General features: G+C 49.4%; 6 protein-coding genes across 6 annotated transcripts; 3 read left to right on the forward strand and 3 right to left on the reverse strand.

Moving 5' to 3' along the window:
- Positions 1-548: 548 nt before the first annotated feature.
- Positions 549-1,984, forward strand: N7474_011248 (uncharacterized protein; the record flags this gene model as incomplete). Its single annotated transcript, XM_057202658.1, has 6 exons — positions 549-761; positions 850-954; positions 1,022-1,083; positions 1,434-1,501; positions 1,560-1,590; positions 1,666-1,984. Coding segments are annotated over 6 exons (798 nt in total), but the record flags the coding sequence as incomplete, so codon positions are not given.
- Positions 1,985-3,325: 1,341 nt separating this feature from the next.
- On the reverse strand, positions 3,326-4,978 carry N7474_011249 (MFS sugar transporter; the record flags this gene model as incomplete). The annotated part of the gene is made up of 1 exon (XM_057202659.1): positions 3,326-4,978. The coding sequence occupies one exon, from the start codon at positions 4,976-4,978 to the stop codon at positions 3,326-3,328; it is 1,653 nt and encodes a 550-aa protein (XP_057047943.1).
- Positions 4,979-8,493: 3,515 nt separating this feature from the next.
- N7474_011250 (amidase) lies at positions 8,494-10,342 on the forward strand (the record flags this gene model as incomplete). Its single annotated transcript, XM_057202660.1, has 2 exons — positions 8,494-8,537; positions 8,596-10,342. 2 exons carry the CDS (start codon positions 8,494-8,496, stop codon positions 10,340-10,342), a joined length of 1,791 nt encoding a protein of 596 aa, XP_057047944.1.
- Positions 10,343-13,229: 2,887 nt separating this feature from the next.
- Positions 13,230-14,887, reverse strand: N7474_011251 (isocitrate lyase; the record flags this gene model as incomplete). The annotated part of the gene is made up of 2 exons (XM_057202661.1): positions 13,230-14,474; positions 14,525-14,887. 2 exons carry the CDS (start codon positions 14,885-14,887, stop codon positions 13,230-13,232), a joined length of 1,608 nt encoding a protein of 535 aa, XP_057047945.1.
- Positions 14,888-15,793: 906 nt separating this feature from the next.
- Positions 15,794-17,902, forward strand: N7474_011252 (fungal specific transcription factor domain-containing protein; the record flags this gene model as incomplete). The annotated part of the gene is made up of 1 exon (XM_057202662.1): positions 15,794-17,902. One exon carries the CDS (start codon positions 15,794-15,796, stop codon positions 17,900-17,902), a length of 2,109 nt encoding a protein of 702 aa, XP_057047946.1.
- A 97-nt stretch (positions 17,903-17,999) lies between these two features.
- N7474_011253 (D-mandelate dehydrogenase-like dehydrogenase) lies at positions 18,000-20,345 on the reverse strand (the record flags this gene model as incomplete). Its single annotated transcript, XM_057202663.1, has 6 exons — positions 18,000-18,098; positions 18,165-18,787; positions 18,872-18,986; positions 19,058-19,163; positions 19,285-19,379; positions 20,079-20,345. The coding sequence occupies 6 exons, from the start codon at positions 20,343-20,345 to the stop codon at positions 18,000-18,002; spliced, it is 1,305 nt and encodes a 434-aa protein (XP_057047947.1).
- Between the last annotated feature and the right edge of the window lie 1,027 nt (positions 20,346-21,372).

Raw genomic sequence — 21,372 nt, forward strand, 5'->3', positions numbered from 1 at the left:
AAACCTAGCCTACCTTGTAATAAGCTAGGTCCCAGAGCTATCAGGGTCTGTTGCTCCCAAAAACGCGCGTTTCAGCTTCAGCCCGTAGAAAAGGTACTGCAGCCGGAGTCGGCAGGAATAAGCGAAATTGAAAGTTAATAATCTGTGCTTGATTCCAACTAGAACCATGGGCTTGAGTTAGCGGGATGCAGGGCCCCTGCGCGCACTCCGACCGGAGTCCGGCGAAAAATTAATTTAGAAACGGAGGCTGCGCGATAAAGAGTTATGGAAGCATTCGGTCTCAACCAATAAGAATCACCACGGGCGCAAACTCAGAACACATCGAAAGGACAAAACAAAATACATTAACTTAAAAAATAAAATGCGTGTTCGAGCCGCACGCCGCCAATCGATGTGTATATGGGTGAGAATCGCGATATGAGGGGTTCAGGGGCATAGCGCAATATGCCACAATTTGACTACTCTGGATAAGGATACGAGCCATCATATACATGCGATCTACGATCTGCGATCTGCCATCCATTTTCATTTCTTGCCAATTTCCTAGCCTCTCAGTGCAGGCTCTATCCTCGTATGGTGCTATGGCTGGCACGCTACCTCCTCTCTTCCAGATCACTGACGATGATCATGGTGGATATGCTGCTGTTACACTATACACACTACTAGCTCTGACAATCGTTATTGTTGTCGCTCGTCTGTTCACGCGGTGGTTCATCGGACGCGTTATCCATTCCGATGACATCTTGCTAGCAGTTGCTACAGTATGTGTTGACTGGACTTCTCCTAATATCCCGGATTGTCTATTGTGCTTAATCTGGCCTGCTAATACGATGCCTTGCGTCTCAATAGTTATTAGGAATCCTGCAGAGCATACTCGTTCAGCTTGCCATTTCTAATGGACTCGGTCGCAAGCTATCCACCATAGGGAACCACCAGCTGTCGCTGTATCTAAAGGTTTGTAATAAACAAAGGCGAAATTAAGCCAGGCTTTATTTAAACCGTATGCTAATCCAGATCGCAGTATGAGTATTCAGCACAGATTCTCCTGATCGCGACGACAGCTTTAAGCAAGCTCTCCTTGGGGTTACTGTTCAAGAATTTGATGACATCACGCCGATATTCACGAACAAACCAGGCTTTAATGGTAGTCATTCTTGCATGGGGCTTAGCATCTATCATAGCATTAGCTCTGCGATGCACTGTGTCCGCACCCTGGAAGTGGAATCTGCCAGACCACTGTATCGATCAGGTGAGACTTGGCCCTTTCATCTTCTTGGATTGGCGCGCTGACCGTATGGCTACTGGGGCCACTCGCAGACCGCGCTTTTCCGAGCCATTGCAGCGTTGAACATATAATGGCACTCCTCGCCAGTAGAATTTTGTAAGACGAAAAGGTCTCACAACTTCCAGCCACCGACATTAACAATCAATAGGGTCTGCGTGGCGACAGGAATTGAAGTCCATTATACTGCCACCATGCTCAGTTCGTCTGATATCCCATGTGAGTAGCCTTTCTGTTTGAGGCTTACGAACGTTATCTGACCCAATGCGAACTCAAGGGGAAAATACTAACTCCACAATTTGGGATCAGTAAGTGTCCATCTGAGCATACACTAAGCTTATATTCACAATGGTATATGGACGACTGACGATATGCTCTCGTAGAGTTATGATGAATTTGAGTATCATCACCACTACCATCCCATCACTCGGGCGCCTCGTTGTTGAACTCCAGCCCAGCGTCCACGCATTCACCATTCATGAGGATTTTGTCGATGGCCGGTCGGCAAGCAATAAGCGCAATGTCTCATCCGTGAGAAAATCCTTCAATCGAGATTTCCCCATAGAACCTCTCAGCCCTGGAATGTCCGTACAAGTGACTAGTGGATGGCGCGAGTCATTAAAGGACGATACCGAAAGTACGGAGGGATTAGTGAACCAGCCGAATGTGATACAGCAGACAATTCATTTTGAGGTTCACTGATTTGCACTTATACTACTACCATAGGCTGTTATTTGAATTATTCCATGAACAGGAACATGAGCAGTGAATTGGTTACCATTTATTCAGTAAATAGTAGTAGTAGTAGTAGTAGTAGTAGTAGTAGTAGTAGTAGTAGTAGTAGTAGTAGTAGTAGTAGTAGTAGTAGTAGTAGTAGTAGTAGTAGTAGTAGTAGTAGTAGTATCATCATTCATTTGCCCGATGTGTTTGCCTGTTGATACCACCTGACGGTACCTCCTGTATGGTATCCTGTTTATGTTAGCCTGTCGATGCTCCTTGTTGGCGTTGTCCTATATGTAGTCCTAGTTGATGCTGTCAAATTGATGCTTCCTCTCGATGCTGTAATGTCGATGGTATACTCCTGGTGATGTCCTGGCAACGGAGTGGAAATTGAGTGCCTTTCCAGTAAGGATTCAAAGAAGTCAAATGTTGATTCTATTGACGAAGTCAGACCGGAGTTCGAGGCAAATTTAGGTCAAGATGAGGTTATGTTACAAGCTAGCATGACTGCAGAACAACAAGCACAGTGAGCCAACGGATCGTGTAAAAGGCCTATACTCTAGTAGCAACGCGGAGTCGCACCTATACTCTAATGGCAATGGGCATCTAAAGCCCTAAAGCCCTGAGTATTTCACAGCACGGGCTGAGCGCCCAGTGAGCTCTCAGTAGTACTTATTGATCGATCAGCGGATCAGCGGACGCTGGGTGATGGCCCAGGTCATGTACTTAGGCCATGCTATTCTCAGTGAGCGAGCAGCGACGTGAGATTATGTGCAGCTGTCTGCAGGCACTTCCGGTGGTTGAGACCCAGAACCGTACTGTGCGATCCATCAATGGCGACGCCAGCATCTGCCCATCCTTCGAGAAAATCAAGCGTGCGAGACAGGTTCCAGCAGAAATATATTGTGAAGCTTGATGGCCCGTGGTTTAATGAGGTGTGATACGCGGCTTAACGTTGGTGATTTCATGGGGTGTATGGAATAATAATTACGGTTGTATTTAAGGGATCGCATGGAGATGGACATGCGTGTAGAAAAGCGTCGAAGGGTTAAGAACGTGGGTTAATGAGAAACCTGAAAAGCTCTTTGTTATAACGAGTGGATGGCTAAGTCCTGCACTCGGAACCTAAGTTGAAAGCATTTACTATATTGCGGCATGGCAACGTTGCCAAATCTACACCTAAATAGACCACGACGCAGCAACAGGGCGTATCAAATAGAACAATATCAAAACAAAATTATCTCCCAATCGGCCACTTCTAATACCCTTTGACTTCATGTCTTTCATGGTTGAGAAACGTTAGGCGACACCAGGGTATCCAAGCTACTGATATGCCCAAACCTTCTTGAACCTGAGGTGCATCAAGTCACTCCAAGTCACCTTCAAGTTATTCATGTTCATTCTCATGATCTCCGGTGCAGACATCTCAAACACCTGGTTGATTGCCTCGAGCGATAGATTCTTTGTTTCGGGCATGAACAGCAATATAATCAAGCCAATCAGGACTGTTAATCCACAGTAGAATCCGGCAAATACTCCTGTCGGCGTCATGGCCACCGACATCTGTTGGAACGGATAAGTTGTGATGAAAGTTCCAAGCCAGTCACTCAACGCTGCTATACTGACTCCATAACTTCGCAGATAAGAAGGATATACCTCACTGGCAACAACCCAAGGCCCGGCTCCGACAGCAAGAGACCAGAAGGCTGTAAACAAGATCATGCCGGTGAGGTAGATGCCCATCCGTGTTCCCAAGCTAGTTGCCATGAAAGAAAATCCGGTGATAAACAGTCCTGCACAGACTCCAGGGATGAATGTGAGAGCCATTGTTCGTCGACCCAGTCGATCGATCAAGAAAATGACCGGTATTGTCGAGAGAAACATTGCACCGCCGCCAATCAGACTTGAATATACCGCATTCTGAGGACTCAGCCCAGTGGCTTCCATCAAAGTTGCTTGGTAGTATTCAATCGAGTTGATTCCTGATAATTGTTGACCCAAAAACTGGTAGCTGACTGCGATGGTCATTGCTCGAAGGCAGCGAGGACGCGTAAACAGATCCAGAGCGACACATCGTCCCTTTGCCATGTCCTTTTCGTAAAGGATGACTCTTTCCATAATGAAGAACTCCCTGCGTTCATCAAGTGTCTCAAATCCTCGGGCAGTCTTCCACACTTGATAGGCATCCAGTTTCCTGCCTTTCTGCATCAACCACCGGGAACTTTCAGGCATTAATAGCATGCCAAAGAATAAAACTGTTGAATACACAACCGAACTACCCAACATATATCTCCAGTTGCCCTTGACCCCATCGAAAACAGCAGCAGTAACGTAGCCACACATCACTCCAAATGCTACCATGCATTGGTATAGGGTAACCAATCCACCTCTCCACTTGATTGCACAATTCTCGGCAACATAGGCGGGCACAGTACCTGACACCAACCCTAAGGCAGACCCAAGAATCATTCGGCCCACCAACAAGACAACAAACGACTTTGCCGCAGCTTCGAGAATCGCACCTGCTGTGAACAAAAGTGCCGAGCAAACGATTGTGTATTTCCTCCCAATTGCTTCATTGACGGGCATAATAAGCAACGCACCGAAAATGGCCCCTAAAGGAGTAAACCCCACAACCATAGACATCTCCGAATCGTTAAGATTCAAGCCTGATGGAAGGTAAATTGACGCCCCGGAGATAAGTGATTGATCAACTCCAAACAAGAAACCCGAGGTACTGGCAAGCAGTGCTAAAATCCAGATAAACACGTTTGGATTCTTAATGAGTCGACCTAAAAGATACGGCTCCTTGCCGCTTCTCACCAACTCTTCCTCCAGCGTGACGATATCCACATCGATTTGGGTCTCATTTATCTCATAATAAACACCGGCATCAATCTCAATGGCAATTTTGTCGTTTGACTCTTCTCCGTTCTTCTCCAGATGTTCGAGATCAGCTTTGATTAATTCGCTCATGGTGGACCTCAGAAAAGTTGGGGAAAAAGAAAAAGAAAAAACAAGAAATGGCACAAATAACAAAATAATACTAGGAAGTTTGCTCGGCAGGAATCCGAGCACCCCCGCATCAATAAGGGGTGACGGCCAAAGTTTAAACCAACTACGGAGGGTACGAGTGGGGACTGGAAAGCTTAGTAATTTTATAACCTGAGGAAGGCCGCGGAATAGTAAGTAGGGCATCTCTGCTAGATGGTACAGTTTCAATAGCCGGTACATACCGTAATAACCATTAAAAGTGGACTGCACTACGCGATTCTAACCGGATTTATCAGAAAGACCAACAAACTGCAAGCGAAAGGATGCCTGCCTTCCTTTGGAGGCACAAGAGTTTCTGAAAGTGTTCAGAAAATATGAACTTTTAGACCTTAGCTGAATGGAATTATTTATATCCGACCTAAATTATGTGTCCTATTGTGCGACTCGAACCCGTTTTTCTGTGGAAACCAAACTCGACTGGTGGGAGACCGATGGCTCTAGTGTCGAGAATGACTGGGGAGAGAAGGTCTTTGACTGCTCAAATCCCGGAACTTAGCGGATCCATCGTGTTGAATTCTCTCCGTTCCACCAAGAGGAGGGCGCCAACTAAAGCATACAGTTCGTCATGGTACGATGGCAGTCCTCGAGGTCTATATTGATAACTTGCAATGGTATCACCAGGCGGCGCAGTTGGCACCGCAGAGGACTTTACCAATCCTGGCAGTACAGTGACCAAGAAGGGGTGAATGCAGGGGCACAGTTCCCAATCTGCGTCTTCATTAACACAAAACTCATAGTTCAACATTCATGCACGAAAAAAAAGGAGAAGAAAGAAAAGAATGAAAAAAGGGGGATATGTGATAAAAATGGAGGAATACGGAAATGTGAGGAACTCACTATGCCTAGACCCAGTTCAACAGTAGAGGTGATAAAAGCCGTCGTTGTATGCCAACTAAGGTCCACGTCCGCGATGGAGACTATGCATATAAATAGTGCGGTAGATTCCAGTAGCTAGAGCACCGAGTCTGAGGCTAAACAGGCCAACCACGATGAGACGCTTGCGCCTAGAGACCTTGAGTCGGCACATGACTGGGATGGGCGTTAACACTGCTAGGGAATCAGTGAAAATGTTTTGCAAGTTAGCTGCTAGAAGAATGGAGGGTTCACTCAAGCATTGGTAAATGATAGGTTGGATAAATATCTCACGCTCGCGTATGGGGCTGATTCATGTTGTCATAAATTAGAAATGAATGGGAGAATACAGTGTGCAGGGTCAAAGTAGGAACTTCCATGCACTGGACCAGCAATAGGAGCACGAAGATAATTGCCAGAGCTGATACCAGAACAATAGCTATGACCAAGAAATATTTCCAGACCCGGATATCCGTTCTGACACAAGGACCGAGCAGGAGTAGGAAGAACCATAGTAATGATATCCGAATAAATGTCGAGGAGAAGCCGAAGAGAAGCATCGAAATAAGATTCAGTCTCATCCCATCCGTAATCGCTGGAAAAGGGATATCCCAAATGTGTCGGTTCCAGCCAAAGTGCTCAATTGAGATACACTAGACTGTGAACATGACAATAGCTGTTCCCTTGATCCAATTAGTCAGTACATGAGAGGACAGAAGAGTAAAAGAGAGAGAAGCTTACCAACCCAAGAACAGAAAACGCATCATCCAAGCTCGGAGAATGGGTAATGCGAGTTCGCGTATAAACGCGAAGACTCACTGACTTCGTGCCCAAGTTACAGATGACTATATTCGCAGCAATAACTGCATGCCCATGAGTCACATGATTGAGGAAGTTGGGCTTTGGCCATGTGGCAAAGATGTCCGGGGTGGAGTCTGCATCGCCACATCGATATGGGTGGAAAGTGGTTCTGCGAACAAGGGTTTCTTTGAATTTCAGAGACTAAAAAGGCGGTAGTTTCAAGCGATCAATCCGTTCCGTGGCCCTTCAGAATCCGGTATATCACTCATGTTGAAATCTGTAATGTTCGCTCGAGACTTTCCAAAACCTTCCCCAGGGCTGCATCTTGCGGGGTCATTACGTACTGAACGGGCGCGTCCAATAAGGACAAGCCTCCCAGGGACCCCACACCGTCACTAAATCCCCGCAACCGAGCCCCTAATTCCGGCTTTTTTCTGGCTATCTTGCTGCCACGCTATTGTCACTGTTCTGCTGACTTTCTCCAGTCATGAAAAACAACACGAAGCTCAAATCGATAAACTAAAGTGGTACAGAACTCATTACACCGTAATCGACGCGCATTCATAGCTTGCCTAGCCTGACATGCCTTAAGAGAAAGTATCCGAATTCATTAAAGCTTAGCGCATAGTACTGGAAGGCTGCGGATTGCATCGAAGAGGGCATCGCGCCACTCTAAAGCGAGGTCTGATTTATGCTATTTACAGAGCATAGCGAGGAATGCATTATGATGCTAGTGTGCTAACGTAGGCAACTGCCCATGCAGTCGGAAAAGATGGCCTTGATGCCTACCTTTTTGCGGGGTGAATCTGCGATGGCAGAGGAAGGTCGCATTTTAAGCCGATATTCGTTGTAGCAACTCCCTTTTCTCAGAAGACCGTTTTAAAGCGATGGATGACGAGAGCTGACGAGAGCATCTTGAAATGTAGACGGTGGTACCTCTGCGGCGGTGGGGTAAGGATTCTTGGATTAACCGAGTTGTCCAAGTAAGTACTCTGTGCTTCGTGGGAAATGGGACAAAGCCAGCTAGTGCGAGTTCTAGAAAGTAGGCAATGAAATTGAGCTGATAGCAACACTTTTCGGCCTGATGGCGTGTATCTGTCGGGAAATTGGAAGCGGCTTTTCTTGATCGGCAAAAGCTAGAGTTGGCCATTTCCCGACGTGGTACTACCGCTGTTTCGCTATCCACGTTAACAGGCCATGCAGTGTTCTCTAATTATTCCCAGATTTCTTCATATAGCTCGCCTATGGTTCTATTAGTGTATCGGCCTGTCTTGGATTTTCTTCCACTCTACCATCGTGTGAGCCCGTTCTAGTACAGTGCTTTTTGTCACTCCATATGGCTGGTTTTTGCACATGATTGGGTTTCTGGTTGAGGTTATTTTTAAGCCTACGATTTGTATTCTCGAGATATTACTGCCGCCTCGGGCTTGTCAAAACTACAGATAGTCGGCAATATACGCGGAATGAAGCTGCTCGTCATTGGCAATGATCTCCAGCTCGGGAATGCCAGACGTACTTTTGCCAATGGTCGGAGAAAACCCCGCGGGGCCCATGGCCCACCCATTATTCCAGGTTAAGGTGAGTATACTTGAGCTTAGAGCGATATCGGACAAGAATGGTTAATAAAGGTTTCTAATGTGGTGTTTGATCAACAACCGTGTCTCTTGAAACATGCTTGAATCTAATATGTCCTATCCATTTACAGGACAATCCTATTCATCAACTCTCAAGTCCACTTGAAATCACGTCTAAACCGGGCCAACGTGCCAGGGTAAAAGCAAAACATGTCTCTGGCTTCGCTGTTTGAGCCCACTGGGTTCGCATCATGGTATAATAGCAACAACAGTGTTCTCATTGGTACCCTTGCTGACTTCGCACAAATCCAGGCAAGATTCGGTAGTCTCACGCGAGTTGCTGCATAAAGTTGCACATCGTAGCGGGTTTGCTATCTCACCTCTCCACGAGGACGCTTACCTGCTCGGTCTTCGGTCTTCGTACGCTGTCGCAAAACAGGTGGAATTATTGCCTGATTACATCGACCCGCGGTTAGAGATAGTGCCCACGTTTGGAGGTCCACGCCAGTATAGCAAGCCAGAACCGAACAGCAATGGACTATCTGCTTGGTGCCATGTCTTTAGCCTCCGTGCCACAGTGCCGGAGACGCGACTGCTAGAGAACCGCTCTATTGCTCTTAAAGACACGATTGCCGTTGGCTGTATCCCTCAGACCCTAGGCACGCTTCCTAGCTTCGTCTCAGGAAAGAGCGAGTATCAGTGTTCCCAAATCGATGCAACTATTGTTCGAAGGCTACTATTGGCGGGAGCCACTTTAACAGGGACAACAACATGCGAGAACTATTCCTTCTCGCCTATGTCGTACACCTCTATGTCTGGACCGGTTCATAATCCTTGGCAACAAGGCTTTAACAGTGGCGGAAGCAGCAGTGGCTCTGCTGCCCTTGTGGCTCTTAAGGTCGCTCGCGCGGCTGGAGCGAAGAACCTAGAGGGCTCAGGGCCAGACGTTGAATTGGCTATTGGGGGCGACCAAGCGGGCTCGATACGGGTGCCGGCCTCGTACTGCGGCATCTACGGCCTCAAACCTACGTACGGCCTGGTGCCGTATACTGGTATCGCCGGATTGCTTCCTATGATTGATCACGCTGGACCCCTGGCAACCAACCTTGAGGATATTGCTCTATTGTTGACCGTCCTCGCTGGTTATGACGGCCTCGACGAACGTATGAACCCAGAAAGCCCCTTGAGAGATAATGTAAAACAGTACCACGACGAGTTGGCGTCCTTTGCCACGCAAACAGCGCGGTCGAAACATTGCTCTGCTCGCTCTGGGACCGTCGAGCCGCCACTCCGTGTAGGGTTGATCATCGAGGGATTCCAGCTCCCTGGCATGTCCGAAGAGGTTGCTGAGACTGTTCGAGCCGCAGCCATGGAGCACTTTACTGCCCAGGGAGCTGAGGTATCTGAAGTATCTATCCCTATACACTCTCTCGGCGCTGCGATCTGGACAGCTGCAGTGCGTAACCAAATGGCTTCTCACGCCTTTGGTGGGCGTGCCACTGATTCATTAACGCACGATTTGCCGCATCTCACGCCCATCTGGCCGCCTAACCAAGAGATGTACGACGTTCTATCCCGCCATAACCCGGCTGTTATCCTGACTATGCTTGGCGAAACCATGCTAGAGGATGTCATACCATTGTCCGCCCAGAGGAAGGCTCATCGCCACGTGTTAGAGCTTCGAGCTGCGTATGATGATGCCCTTGGAAGATTCGATGTCCTTATTACGCCGACGACGCCCACAGTTGCGCCACCGCTACCGGACATAGAAGATTCTTCTTCTGGAGCAGCTGACCCCACATCTCCAAGTACCGTAGAGAAGATGCTCAGACTAGCGGTCGGTTCAACAAACAACACCTCTCCATTCAATGCGTCGGGCCATCCGGCCCTGTCGGTTCCCTGTGGTTGGGCTACGTCAACACATGGTGGCTACAAATTACCCGTAGGCATGCAAATTATCGGTCGACGCTTCGATGACTTAGGTGTCCTTAAAGCTGCTAAGTTGTTTGATTTAGGGGGAGGGAAACTAGGGGTAAGACCAACTGGAGCTTGTACATAAGCTGAACTGGTGTTTGGTTTAACAGGTGGAAATGAATAGTCTTTGCATTAGAGTCACTTGCTCTATTATTATTATATTATTATTGTGTTTAAGCGCCGGAGGCAGGAAGCCACACAGGTCCCTTCATAGAGACTCCTTTCCAACTTACGCACAACTATCTAGCATGTATTCGGCTCAAAGGCGCCGTACGTCGTGCCCTTCACCCGTCAGCGAGATGTACAGGTGTTATCGATTAGTCTTCGCGCAATTCACCTGCGCGAAGACCATAGTCACGAGCTATGCTACCAGCTCAGAGAGACCTCGGCCGGCAAAGTGGGGCTGCAACCGATCACTGGGTCTATAACAATAGGAGTGTCAAAATAAGGTAAGCGGCGAGTTAGAACTTGGGGTCGGTTCGATCGAGCTGCTCTATCTCTGCATGTCTCCAAGACTTAAGCTTGAAGGGTCCAAATTCTTATCGTGATTTGAGCTTACGAAAATCTCTCAATACCCGCCTCCAAATGTCAGGCCCTCACCGCTCTCGCTGGTGAGGGCCTTCCACAGTCTAATCATATTTCAGTCTAATGATAATTATTTCCCTACCTACCAACTTTTGATGCTATTTACAGCGCCATCCCCTGTCTGTCTACACAATAAAGTGGCTGGCCGTCATCTCCAGTCACTCAACTAAGCTCCCTCTCTCTTCTCCGATTTTCCTGCTTCCTAATTTGGTCCTGGCGAGCCCATTCATCCCGCTGCTGTTTCGCCTCCCGCGCCCACTTCCGAGTTTGTTTAGCTGCCTCTGCAATATCCCTTGACCTAATCATAGTATTGGAGTCCCTGACAGCGAGAACACCCCCTTTACTAACCTGTCGCCTAGATTTAGGGGTATTGGCCTGCTGCTGGTTGTTAAATAACCTGGTGAGCCCAGCAGATGCCTGGGCTGCCATTTCCGCTTGGGTAAGACTACCCTCAAAAATTGCCTCCAAACGACGCTGTAACTTCGAAAAATCGCTTGTTGGACTATCTAGGAAGCGCTCTCTTGCCTTAGTAATTTTTTCCCGTAGTTTTGTAAGCGTTTTTGGTGGCGAATTGATTGTAGAACTTGATGCTAGGGGTGGAGTTGTATTTTGTGAATCGTCCCCTTCCCCCCTCCCCTTTCCCCCCTACCTCCTGAACTGGCCGACTATGGCTAAAATCCCATTCTGGAAGCCTGTATTCTTTGCCTTCATCATAGATAACTAGGTCTAGCACGTCTGGTCGAAGATCTTTGCAAATAACCTCAGGATCGAAGGGCCAAAGCCCACAGTGCTTAAATGAATGCCGGACGGTCGATTCTTTGAAAGTCTTCATCCGAATCTAGTGAATAGACCGTAGAAAATCTGCTTTGCTTGAGACTGAACCTCCCTATAGCTTCGTCTGATTATTTTCAACCTTATAGTAGTGCTTGTAGGCCTGAAAGGGCTTCGAATCGAGTGGTTGAAGTCGATGGGTAAGTTTAGGGGGAAGCAGTATAGGATAATCCGATTCTTTGAGCAATAGTTTATGAAATCGTACTTCCTATGGGACTCATGCCCATCAAGAAATAATAATCGATAGTCTGTACGACGAGGAAGTCGTAGTTTTGTATGCTCGTCAAAATGTAGGAGCCATTGATATGCGCGCACCTAATCCATTAATCAATCAATTAATCAATCAATTAATCAATCAATTAATCAATCAATTAATAGAGTAGTAAGCGCTTACCTCATTATTCCACCCTGTTGGCGACGTGCCAATGATATAATCATCTGGTAAATCTGGCTGGTCACGATACCAATCCTCAAGATGCACTAAACCCGCGAATAGAATCATTGGTGCCATTACCCATCCGTCTGCTGCGATACATTCAGTAGCTGTCACTAATTCGCCTATCCCACCAGTCGGAATGTTTTTTGCTTGCTTATGCCTTGTAACAACTCGCTGTGATTTTCCCTGGCCAAGTTGGAAGCCCGTCTCGTCGAAATTATAGATATTCTTTGGTCCAACTTTGTAGTCGCGTACGATCCCCTCTACTTTATGAAACCACTCAATTATTGTTGGTAATCTCTCTGCATCCATTCGCTCCGCTTCCATTGGTTTTTTAACGATATGCTCGAAATCGGGGGGAGGCGTTTAAGGAAGCGATAGGCCTAGTTTTTGCTGACGCGTCGGTCGGAACCACCTCGCAACAAAATCTCATTTGCAGTCGCCTCAACCTCTTGTGCGGTCAATGACGCATTTGCATTATCAAGAAGGGTCACCCAGTCTATCAATGCCTGCTCTTGGGATTTGTCAAGCACTTTATTTGGGCCAGGGCGAGCCGAACGAGAAACGCGACCCTGTACGCGTCCTAAAAGCCTCTGGTACGGAACGCGAAATTCCCGAGCCAATTGCGCAATTTTTGGCTTGCCACGATCATGGTATGCTTGTAAGGCATTACTCATTCGATCCTCACTATCGCTAGAATTTTCTGACATCGTGGTGGTTGGAAATAATAGGTAGAAGTTGGGGGGGAAGGGAAAATTATCATTAGACTGAAATATGATTAGACTGTGGAAGGCCCTCACCAGCGAGAGCGGTGAGGGCCTGACATTTGGAGGCGGGTACTAGTTCGCGCCCCCTGATGAAGCCCGTCAAGATTTGACTTACACGACAATGCATACAGATAACGTGAGTTGACCTTTTATTTGTGGCTACTAAGGTGCGACTTTCGGGAGTAGTGTAATGGTCCTTTCACGGATAGTGCCATGAATCTATCTCCCTTGGTATAGCCCGATATGGGTGGGAATGAAAGATAGCTACAAAAATTAAGTCGGCAGTTGATGTGCAACGTTACCTCCGAACATCGCCCTTCTAAATATCCTCCACCACGGTATCCCACGATTTTTTATATCTGTGAGATTTCCTCCCCCGCCACGGCCGCAAAAAATGCATCACTAAGAGATCCACCACACCAGCTCATCTTCTCGTACCCATCTACCTTGAACGGCTTCCTTGAAATAGCCGCCGCCTGAATCTTCTCGTAGTACCCGCCAATGCCTTCACTTGTCCACATATCTGCAGACCTTTCAATTTCCATGTTGACACCCTGAATCATGTACATGGGCTGAACCTGCCAGACGACGCCAAAGTCCTTGGCCATGATGGCTGATGCATTCTTACGCCGCTCAGGTGTCCATCCAGCCGACTGGGGGAACGACCACTCGCCTCCCCAGGCAAAGGCAAACATGCGGCTGGGCAGATAAGATAGCATCGTTTCGTGATACTCCTTTATATCGTGGTAGTTGGGGCTGTCCATTCTCGACCAGGAAAGGTCGCTCAAGGGGGCGACGAGGAGGGCGCGTTCGACAATGGTCTTTACGGTTTGGCGAAACATGTACTGGCCATTTGAAGAGCGCGGGAGCTCCCAGTCGAACGTGACATCGGCTCCTGTGACATCCCTTGCAGCCTCCCGACGCTGACGGAGAGACGAACCGTAACTGACGCGAGAGTCGAGCTTGTACGCATCGAATTGGGCCTCGGTGGCCACGGCCTGGACCGTTTCATCGAAGGTCTTCAGTCCCGCAGAAGCAATCCACTGGGACCTTGCATCGAGGACACTCTCTCCGGCCGCGATGGCGTCACTCACGACTTGCTGAAGAGGCCTGACGTCCCTTGTAGCCCCCAAAACGTACTCATGATCCCGCGGGTCCACCACAGATGTTATGTAGTCGGCGTGATCCGTGTCGCAGCGGGCAAAGATGAGCGTCTCGGCACCCATGATGTCCAGCTGGAGGCGCATAGCCTTAACGCGGTCAACGTACTCGGAGGTTGGCACGATAGTTCTCCCCTGTCCAATGGTGAACTTCTTGAGGCCAATTGCAAGGTCGTCTATGTGAATGCCGGCGGCTCCGAACTCTGCAAGCGCCTTCGTAGATTTGAGGGTGGTTGTCAGAGATCCGAAACCCATGTCACCGTCCGCAATGATAGGCATCAGGTAGTCCCACTTTTCGAGTACGCTGCGATCTTGAAGCCTGTGGCTCATGCGGAACTGGTATTGTCTCTGGTCGTGCCAGAGCTCAGACCTGAAGATCTTATCTACAACTTTGGGCACTGTGTCCCAGGGCTGCCGTCGGCGACGCACCGTTGTTAGCTGGCTATAGTGCCTATGGCTGGCCCAGCTGAGGCGGCATCTCAACTCACATAGTCGGCGTGATCCATGCCCGGGTAGTTATTTTCGCTGAAACCACAAAGGCCGCCAGACACGTAGACGGTCCGCATGTGCTTGGCCATCTGGCTCACGGCCACGGGGTCGGTCGCGCCAAAGGTCATCTCGGCGGTGCCATTTCGACGGTGTTCGCACAGCATAGCCCAGAGCTTCAATGCTGCCGGGGAGGAGACGCAGGGTACAGTTTCGGAGCCACGCAACGCGGCGATGGCCCGGGCCGAGTACGGCCTCTTAATATGTCGCTGCCGGGGTGTGCTCCACCACTCTTCAATGGCCCGCGCCGTCTCGTCAAAGGCCTTCTGTTCCGCCTCGAGAGCGATATTGGACTGATCAGGCATCCTGAAGATATCGATGGATTTAATAAGAAGGCACTTTTGCAGGGCGTGACGAGGCAGTGAAACAAAGGGGGAAATGCTGAACTGGTAGTTCTTTCAACTACCAACAGCAGACACGAGAGAATCATCTGGGCGATTCTGTCTCACTAGCAAGTTAGATTTATTAACCCTTAAATGCCTTGCTAATCGGATTACATGAATGCGACAGCGACCTCGGCGAAGCCTATGAATGGAACCTAGGAACCTTTGAACGAGTAGGAGAAGAAGTGATTTGTCCGACGGCTGAATTGTCCGAAAATACCGCCCCATCAACCCTTCGCTCTTAGCCACCAGGCGATCACGGGACCAGACCACATGTCAAATTGCCGATAGCATCTGGTTTCCCATGCATGGTCGGCCAAACATTAAAGAAAGCCAGTTTTCCACTACGCGACTCTTGACATCCAAAAGTCGACCCGTCGGCAAAAACGGAGACACACTGACTCCATATGCCCGGGAAGTTTGACTAGCGCCCCATAGGACAACCCTGCGAGATGGCCATGCAGTGGGTTTTACAAGAACCGTTTCCCACTCAAGCAGAAACCGTAGACTGTGACGCCACCGACGTCTACCTCCGACAGGTAACTAGATCCGAATATCGACCATTTCGGCCTGGTCCCCGCCGACGGGGCCGGATTGCCAAGGCCTGCTCGGAGTGTCATGCCCGGAAACAAAAGGTTGGTTTGGGCTCCGGTTTTGGCTTTCATTTTCCGTGTCGTCCTTGTAGCTAGCTAATGTGATTCCCTGTCTTAGTGTGACGGATCGCTCCCCTGTCGCAACTGCGTAGCTCGCCAGGTCCAGGGCTTGTGCAAGCCCTGGGTGCAAACACAAGACTCTACCGGCTTGCAACCGTCGCAGCCAGAGGTGCCAATGACATCCTCCAGACCTAGTCGTGGGTCGGGTCTCCGGGGTCGCCAAGGGGGCCTCCGGGGGCGCCACCGTCGGGGTCTAGAGCCCGGACCCCCATCAACAGGCGGCCGGAAACAGACGACGCCGACAGCCGCCGCCGCAGCGGACCGAGAAGCTGGGGACCCTGCCCAGAGCACTGCCGACCGAAGCGACCCTGCTATTGTCGGTCGACTATGGAAGTCTCGCGGCGCGCCGTCCTTCTTTGGTAACTCCTACTTTGGGCCACAGGTGGCGGCTGCCCTTCTTGACACCTCGGCGCCCTATATCCAGCCTGGCGCAAGCACGTCGATCCGGAGCTCTATGGCGCGACCCTTTCGGGACGAAGCCGGTCCTTTCTCTCAGCTGTGGGACTTGCTGGGCATGCTCCCGCGCCAGCGGGCTACTGTTGACCGCTTGGTGGACCTCTTCCTGCGCGACGTGACCTCCCCTGTCGACGCCGTCCACCCGTCGTCTTTTCGGAAGGAATATGAACGCTTCTATAGCCGCAAAGCCGGGTTTGATGATGTGACAACCGTGGATATACGATGGCTGGCGTTGCTCTTTATTGTCCTTGCTATTGGCACATACCTCGACTGTCCTCGAGACGCACGCCCAGAGGTACAGAGGGAACACGAAGAGGCCTCGTTGAGCTTCTTCTGGGCCTGTCGCAGGGCTATCGTAATTGCCCCGTCTTTCTATGGTGAAAGCACTGATCTCGTCCGCGCCGGCATACTGGTCACGCGGTACTGTCTCTTTTCTCAGCGTATTACCGAAAGCTGGCTCACCGTCGGATTTGCCTCCCGCATCGCCATGGCCCAGGGGTTCCATATCGACGGGACCCACTGGAAACTGCCACGCCGCGTCACCGAAGCACGGCGGCGACTCTGGTGCCACCTGTATCTCCTAGACCGCATGATAGCCCTTGCGTTGGGGAGACCGTATTGTATTCTCGACAACCTTTCGGCCACCCGCGAGCCCGAAAACGTGTTTCTAGACGACTTCAAGGACGATGACACTAGTGCCTACCGGCAGGAATCTCTCGTCACAAATCCCACTCCCAGTGTACTGGCTATCTTCTCGTACCGACTCGCCAAGGTCATTGGAAGGATCCAGGAGCAAACATTTGGCTTGCATGCTGCCTCGTATGGGCAAGTCATGAGGCTAGATGCCCAGCTCATTGCCTGGAAAAAGAGTCTGCCAGCCTACTTCGACATGGACGGGCCGGATTTGTCACTGGACCAGACATACCCGTTCCTCAAATGGCATCGCGTCTATTTGCACACGGCGTTTCATTTTGCCTGCATCACGCTGCACCGGCCATATATCTGGCGCATCTCCGTCACGGATCAACATCGATACAGTCGAGAGGTGTGTTTTGCATCGGCCTGCGCTGATCTCAAGACGCGGCTCGAACACGACGACAACTGTGAGCCCGCTGACCATTACACATGGTGTCTTGGCGCACCCCGGTTGTTTAACAGCGCCATTATCCTTGGGCTGCTGGCCATTCAAGAGCAGCCGCCATTTCCCAGAGACTTACACCCAGTAATTAATGATCTTCAGTCCTTCTGTGACAAGGAGAGAAATGAAATATGGGCCAATGACTTTCGCCTCGCAGAGGTCGACGTAGTGGAGTTGTGTATTGACAGGTTGAAGCGCCGAGCAGGAGGTTGGGAAGCAGACGGTCTCCGCAGGCAGCAGCAGCAACAGCAACAATATTCTACAGGCGGATCGCACGACCAAGAACCGCAGCAGCAGCGGCAGCGGCAAGGGGACAAAGGAAACGAATCAGTTCAATTTAACCCTGTTACGCAGTCCTCAGATGGTACATGCTCTCAGAGCTTCTCCTCGGCGCTGGCTGAGGGAGCGCCGCAACCATTGTGGCAGCCATTATTTCGGGATGAGTCTGCGCCTGCGTGGGACATGAACGACAGATGGTTTGGACCTATATCAGATGGCACGATGCCGATACGACCAGGCGAGGCATTTTCAGAAGGGTTTGCCTTTCCTGGTCCGACTGATTTGGGTACGTGGGAGGACATGATTGATTCAATTGCACGTCAATCCAGTGGCCAGGTGCTGCCCGGTTAGGGCGAGAACATCTACCTACGATGGATCGGCCTTGTTTTGGTTTTATTCGTTACCTCATGTTGAAGCAGGTCAAGTATGAAAATTTCTTTGTCTTTATTCAGCGGCCAGTTTGCTCAAGTTCTGGGATAGGGGTGAGAAGCTGCTTGTGGATAAGACTGTTTCTCACGTTCTCCAGCATTGTAGCCTCCATGCGTTTCTAACCCCAATTAGCTTCCTTTTGCTTTTTGGGTCTCCCAAGAACCTTGAAAATAGGATGCCTCACCCGAGTGTCAACTGTCGCTGTCCCAATATGGGGTAGCAAGATAACGTTTTCATTAGTCATCAGCTCCGGGTGGATGTTAGGTTCTCGCTCAAAGACATCCAGCCCAGCGCTCCAGATTTTGCCACTTTCAAGGCCTCCGACCAGGGCACTTTCGTCTATAACGGGCCCTCGAGCCGTGTTGATTATTATGGCGTTATCTTTCATCATGTCGATTTCCTTCTTGCCGATCAAGTGTATTGTCTTAGGCGACAGCGGCACATGGACAGAGATGATGTCGCTTGTGCGCAGCAGCTCCTCGAAACTGACGTATTTGGGCTCATCAGCAGCATCAAGACTAAGACGACTCATGACCGAAGCTGAAACTGGCGATTGGTTATGGTACTGAAGTCTGAGATCAAATGAGGCAGCTCGCTTGGCCACGGCGGACCCAATACCACCCAGGCCGAGGATCCCCAGAACCAACCCCTCGGGATCGCGACCCAGTGGGCTACTACTACTCCATAAGCCGTTTCGAAGAGCATATTGAGGGATCCAGGCGCGACGAAGAGCGGCGAGAAGGAGGAGAATCGTGGTATCTGCGGTGGCGTCATTGACAACGGAAGGCGTATTGGAAACCAAGATACCTGATCAGGGACATTCCGCTATTTAGTATAGAAAGCTTAAACGAGCGTCTTCACACCGTTATGGTAAGGATATATGCAAAATACCTTTCTCTATGCACGCTTCCACGTCAATTTGGTCATAGCCAGCGCCGTTGTGACATATAAACTTGACAGAACTGGGTAATTTGGCAATCAACTCGGCGTCAAAAAGACCCGTAAACTAGGCATAGTAAAGGAAAGAAGACTAAGCTTTGAGCTTGGGATGGTTTGATCGGAAGATCACATGCATACCTGTACTGAGTCTACGGTCCGTCCAATAGTAACGACGTTGTCGTAGACTCCGGAGTCGCAATCCTCAAAGAATTGGCTCCTGGTTCCCGTTGCTATTTGCTGCAGACTAGCGAGTCAATAAGTCGCTTTCATCGAGTCTACAGCGTCCTCATCCAACTGGTACTGCACCTCGATATAATTTGATCTGCATAGCCCATCGAACGCGTCCTTGGCGTGGAGGATTTTACCCATCATCAAGGCTTGCGGCTGCCCGACCGAACTGGTATTCGACATGGTTTTCTTGTGTAACTTCATCGGTAGCACAACTTGGCATAAGATAGATCTGGATCAGCACCAATGAATGTCACAAAATGAGATCAAGACGAGCAAACTGAATTAGCTCTTAATATAGTATTCGACGTCTACAGGCTACGTGTTCTAAGATTATGACTTTACTGACAAGTAGCTTTATTAAGACCATGACTCCATTGAGAGCAGCGACTTGGCCGGCGTTCGCGTGTCGGCATCAAAAGCCGGCCCACTTCGGGATTGTCAGCGTCGGCAATTTACATCCAGGAAGAAGCTCTCGGCAAATTTTGTCGCATCGCCACTGGCATCCACAACGCAGGCTCAGCCGACGTATCAAAAGATGTATCGGTTTAGAGCGAGGTTGCGGACGTGTTTTCCAGATATCTCCATATTCAGTTTAGTCATTCCTCCACAGGCTAGGTACTAGTGCAATCCTATTGATTGGTCTTCACTGGCGTCCGAGAATGTCTCAGCAACTCGGGTCCTAGGATACGCAATTAGGCGGTTATTAAGTAGCACGTAACTGTGATCTATATTCAATGGCCAATATAAATACACGCCCAACTGGTGTATTGCGTTGGATGAGGAGAAGGCTACCAGTATTCATATACCTGATCCCATTTGACAATCATAAAAGACTGCTCAAACCGGCTTTCCATCGCCACAGATGATACCCGGACTCTGTCCCAAAGTGATGATCTACAATTTGCTTGGAGGCACCAATTTAACAGACTGCAAATGCCTTGTATGTGCCATGCTTCATACCAGGCTGTCTGTAGGCACAGGCCCCAGGGCCCCAGCCTTGGCCAAGGGTGACATCTGACAAGCCGCCCTTGACGAAGCACACGTCCTCGATGTAGGTGTGAGTGATGATGTCGTCTGTGACGGATTTGGCATTTGGCTTGTACCACTGGAGGCAAGACTTGTGATCCGTCTTTGCATCTCCGCTAAGGACCAACACCCAAATTCCAGGCCCGATTGTGTACCACTGATTTTCCATTGGAGTCGAGACTGGTGCCGTCCCAATAGATGGGTGCGCTGGCCTGGTGAGAAACTCTTTCTGTGAGAGAGTCGAAATTTGTGTCAAGCCATTGACTTTGGGCCTTGATTGGTTGCGACGGCGATGACTGAAAGATGGCAGTTGACGCTGAAGGGAGGAGACCCAAGTACTGGATTCGGCTGAAGGCAGCCAAAAAGGATGATTTCATTAAATATCAGCAGTCTGGGCCTTTTTTTTTTCCTTTTTTGATTATTTTTATTTTTATTTTTATTTTTTGGAGACAGGTAGTAATATTGCACAGCTGATCTCTCAGTGCCTCGTATTTAACGGACAAGTGGTTATCCTGCACCCTGTATATACTGGTGATGTTTCGACTGCGGGCAGACTGGACTTCGCGAAGGAGAAGCTGGAGCATAAGCGCAAGTATAAGTTGAGCTTGGCCCTGCTGCATAAGTCGATGGGAGAGATGGACGTGGCTGTAGGCTGGCTCAGTGATCCACTTAGCCCTCAAGCATTGGTTGCGCTAAGGGCATAGTAGTGCTTCAACCGTTGTTAGGGTGCGATCAGCCAGTTACTAGTCTCTAACGTGGGACAAGTTTTTCGGTTCACCAATTTTTACCATGTTTTGTCCGATCTGGTCGGAAAATGCTTGCATAAACAGCGGTAAGAGATGAATATATGGCATTTGAGCCTAGAACTCTGGAAGGACATTGCATTTGGATTTCTCCTGTTGGCAAATTGTCGTGGGAAAGACTCCTCGTTTTGGCAGCAGAGAAGATCAGAAGCCTGAGTGGGACCGGGTCGCAGGTTGGGTAAAGCCGAAGAGGTTTGTATCGTTCGGGTATACCCCGGCTGTTGTGTTACAGCCCGGTGTACCGTAGTAGGATGCCGGATTTGAACTGAAATTCATTGCATCAAGTATCGGCCCAAATCAAGAGCAACTATCCATAGCGCAAAAAGTATAGATCAAATGCCGGTTTCACCTGTCAGCCACTCTTAAAAGTAGACTGCCTCAAGCAACCCCAAC

This window comes from Penicillium riverlandense, assembly GCF_028828495.1.
Source record: "Penicillium riverlandense strain IBT 135883 chromosome Unknown utg000011l_segment0_segment0, whole genome shotgun sequence".
In the NCBI taxonomy this organism is placed as follows: Eukaryota; Fungi; Ascomycota; class Eurotiomycetes; order Eurotiales; family Aspergillaceae; genus Penicillium; species Penicillium riverlandense.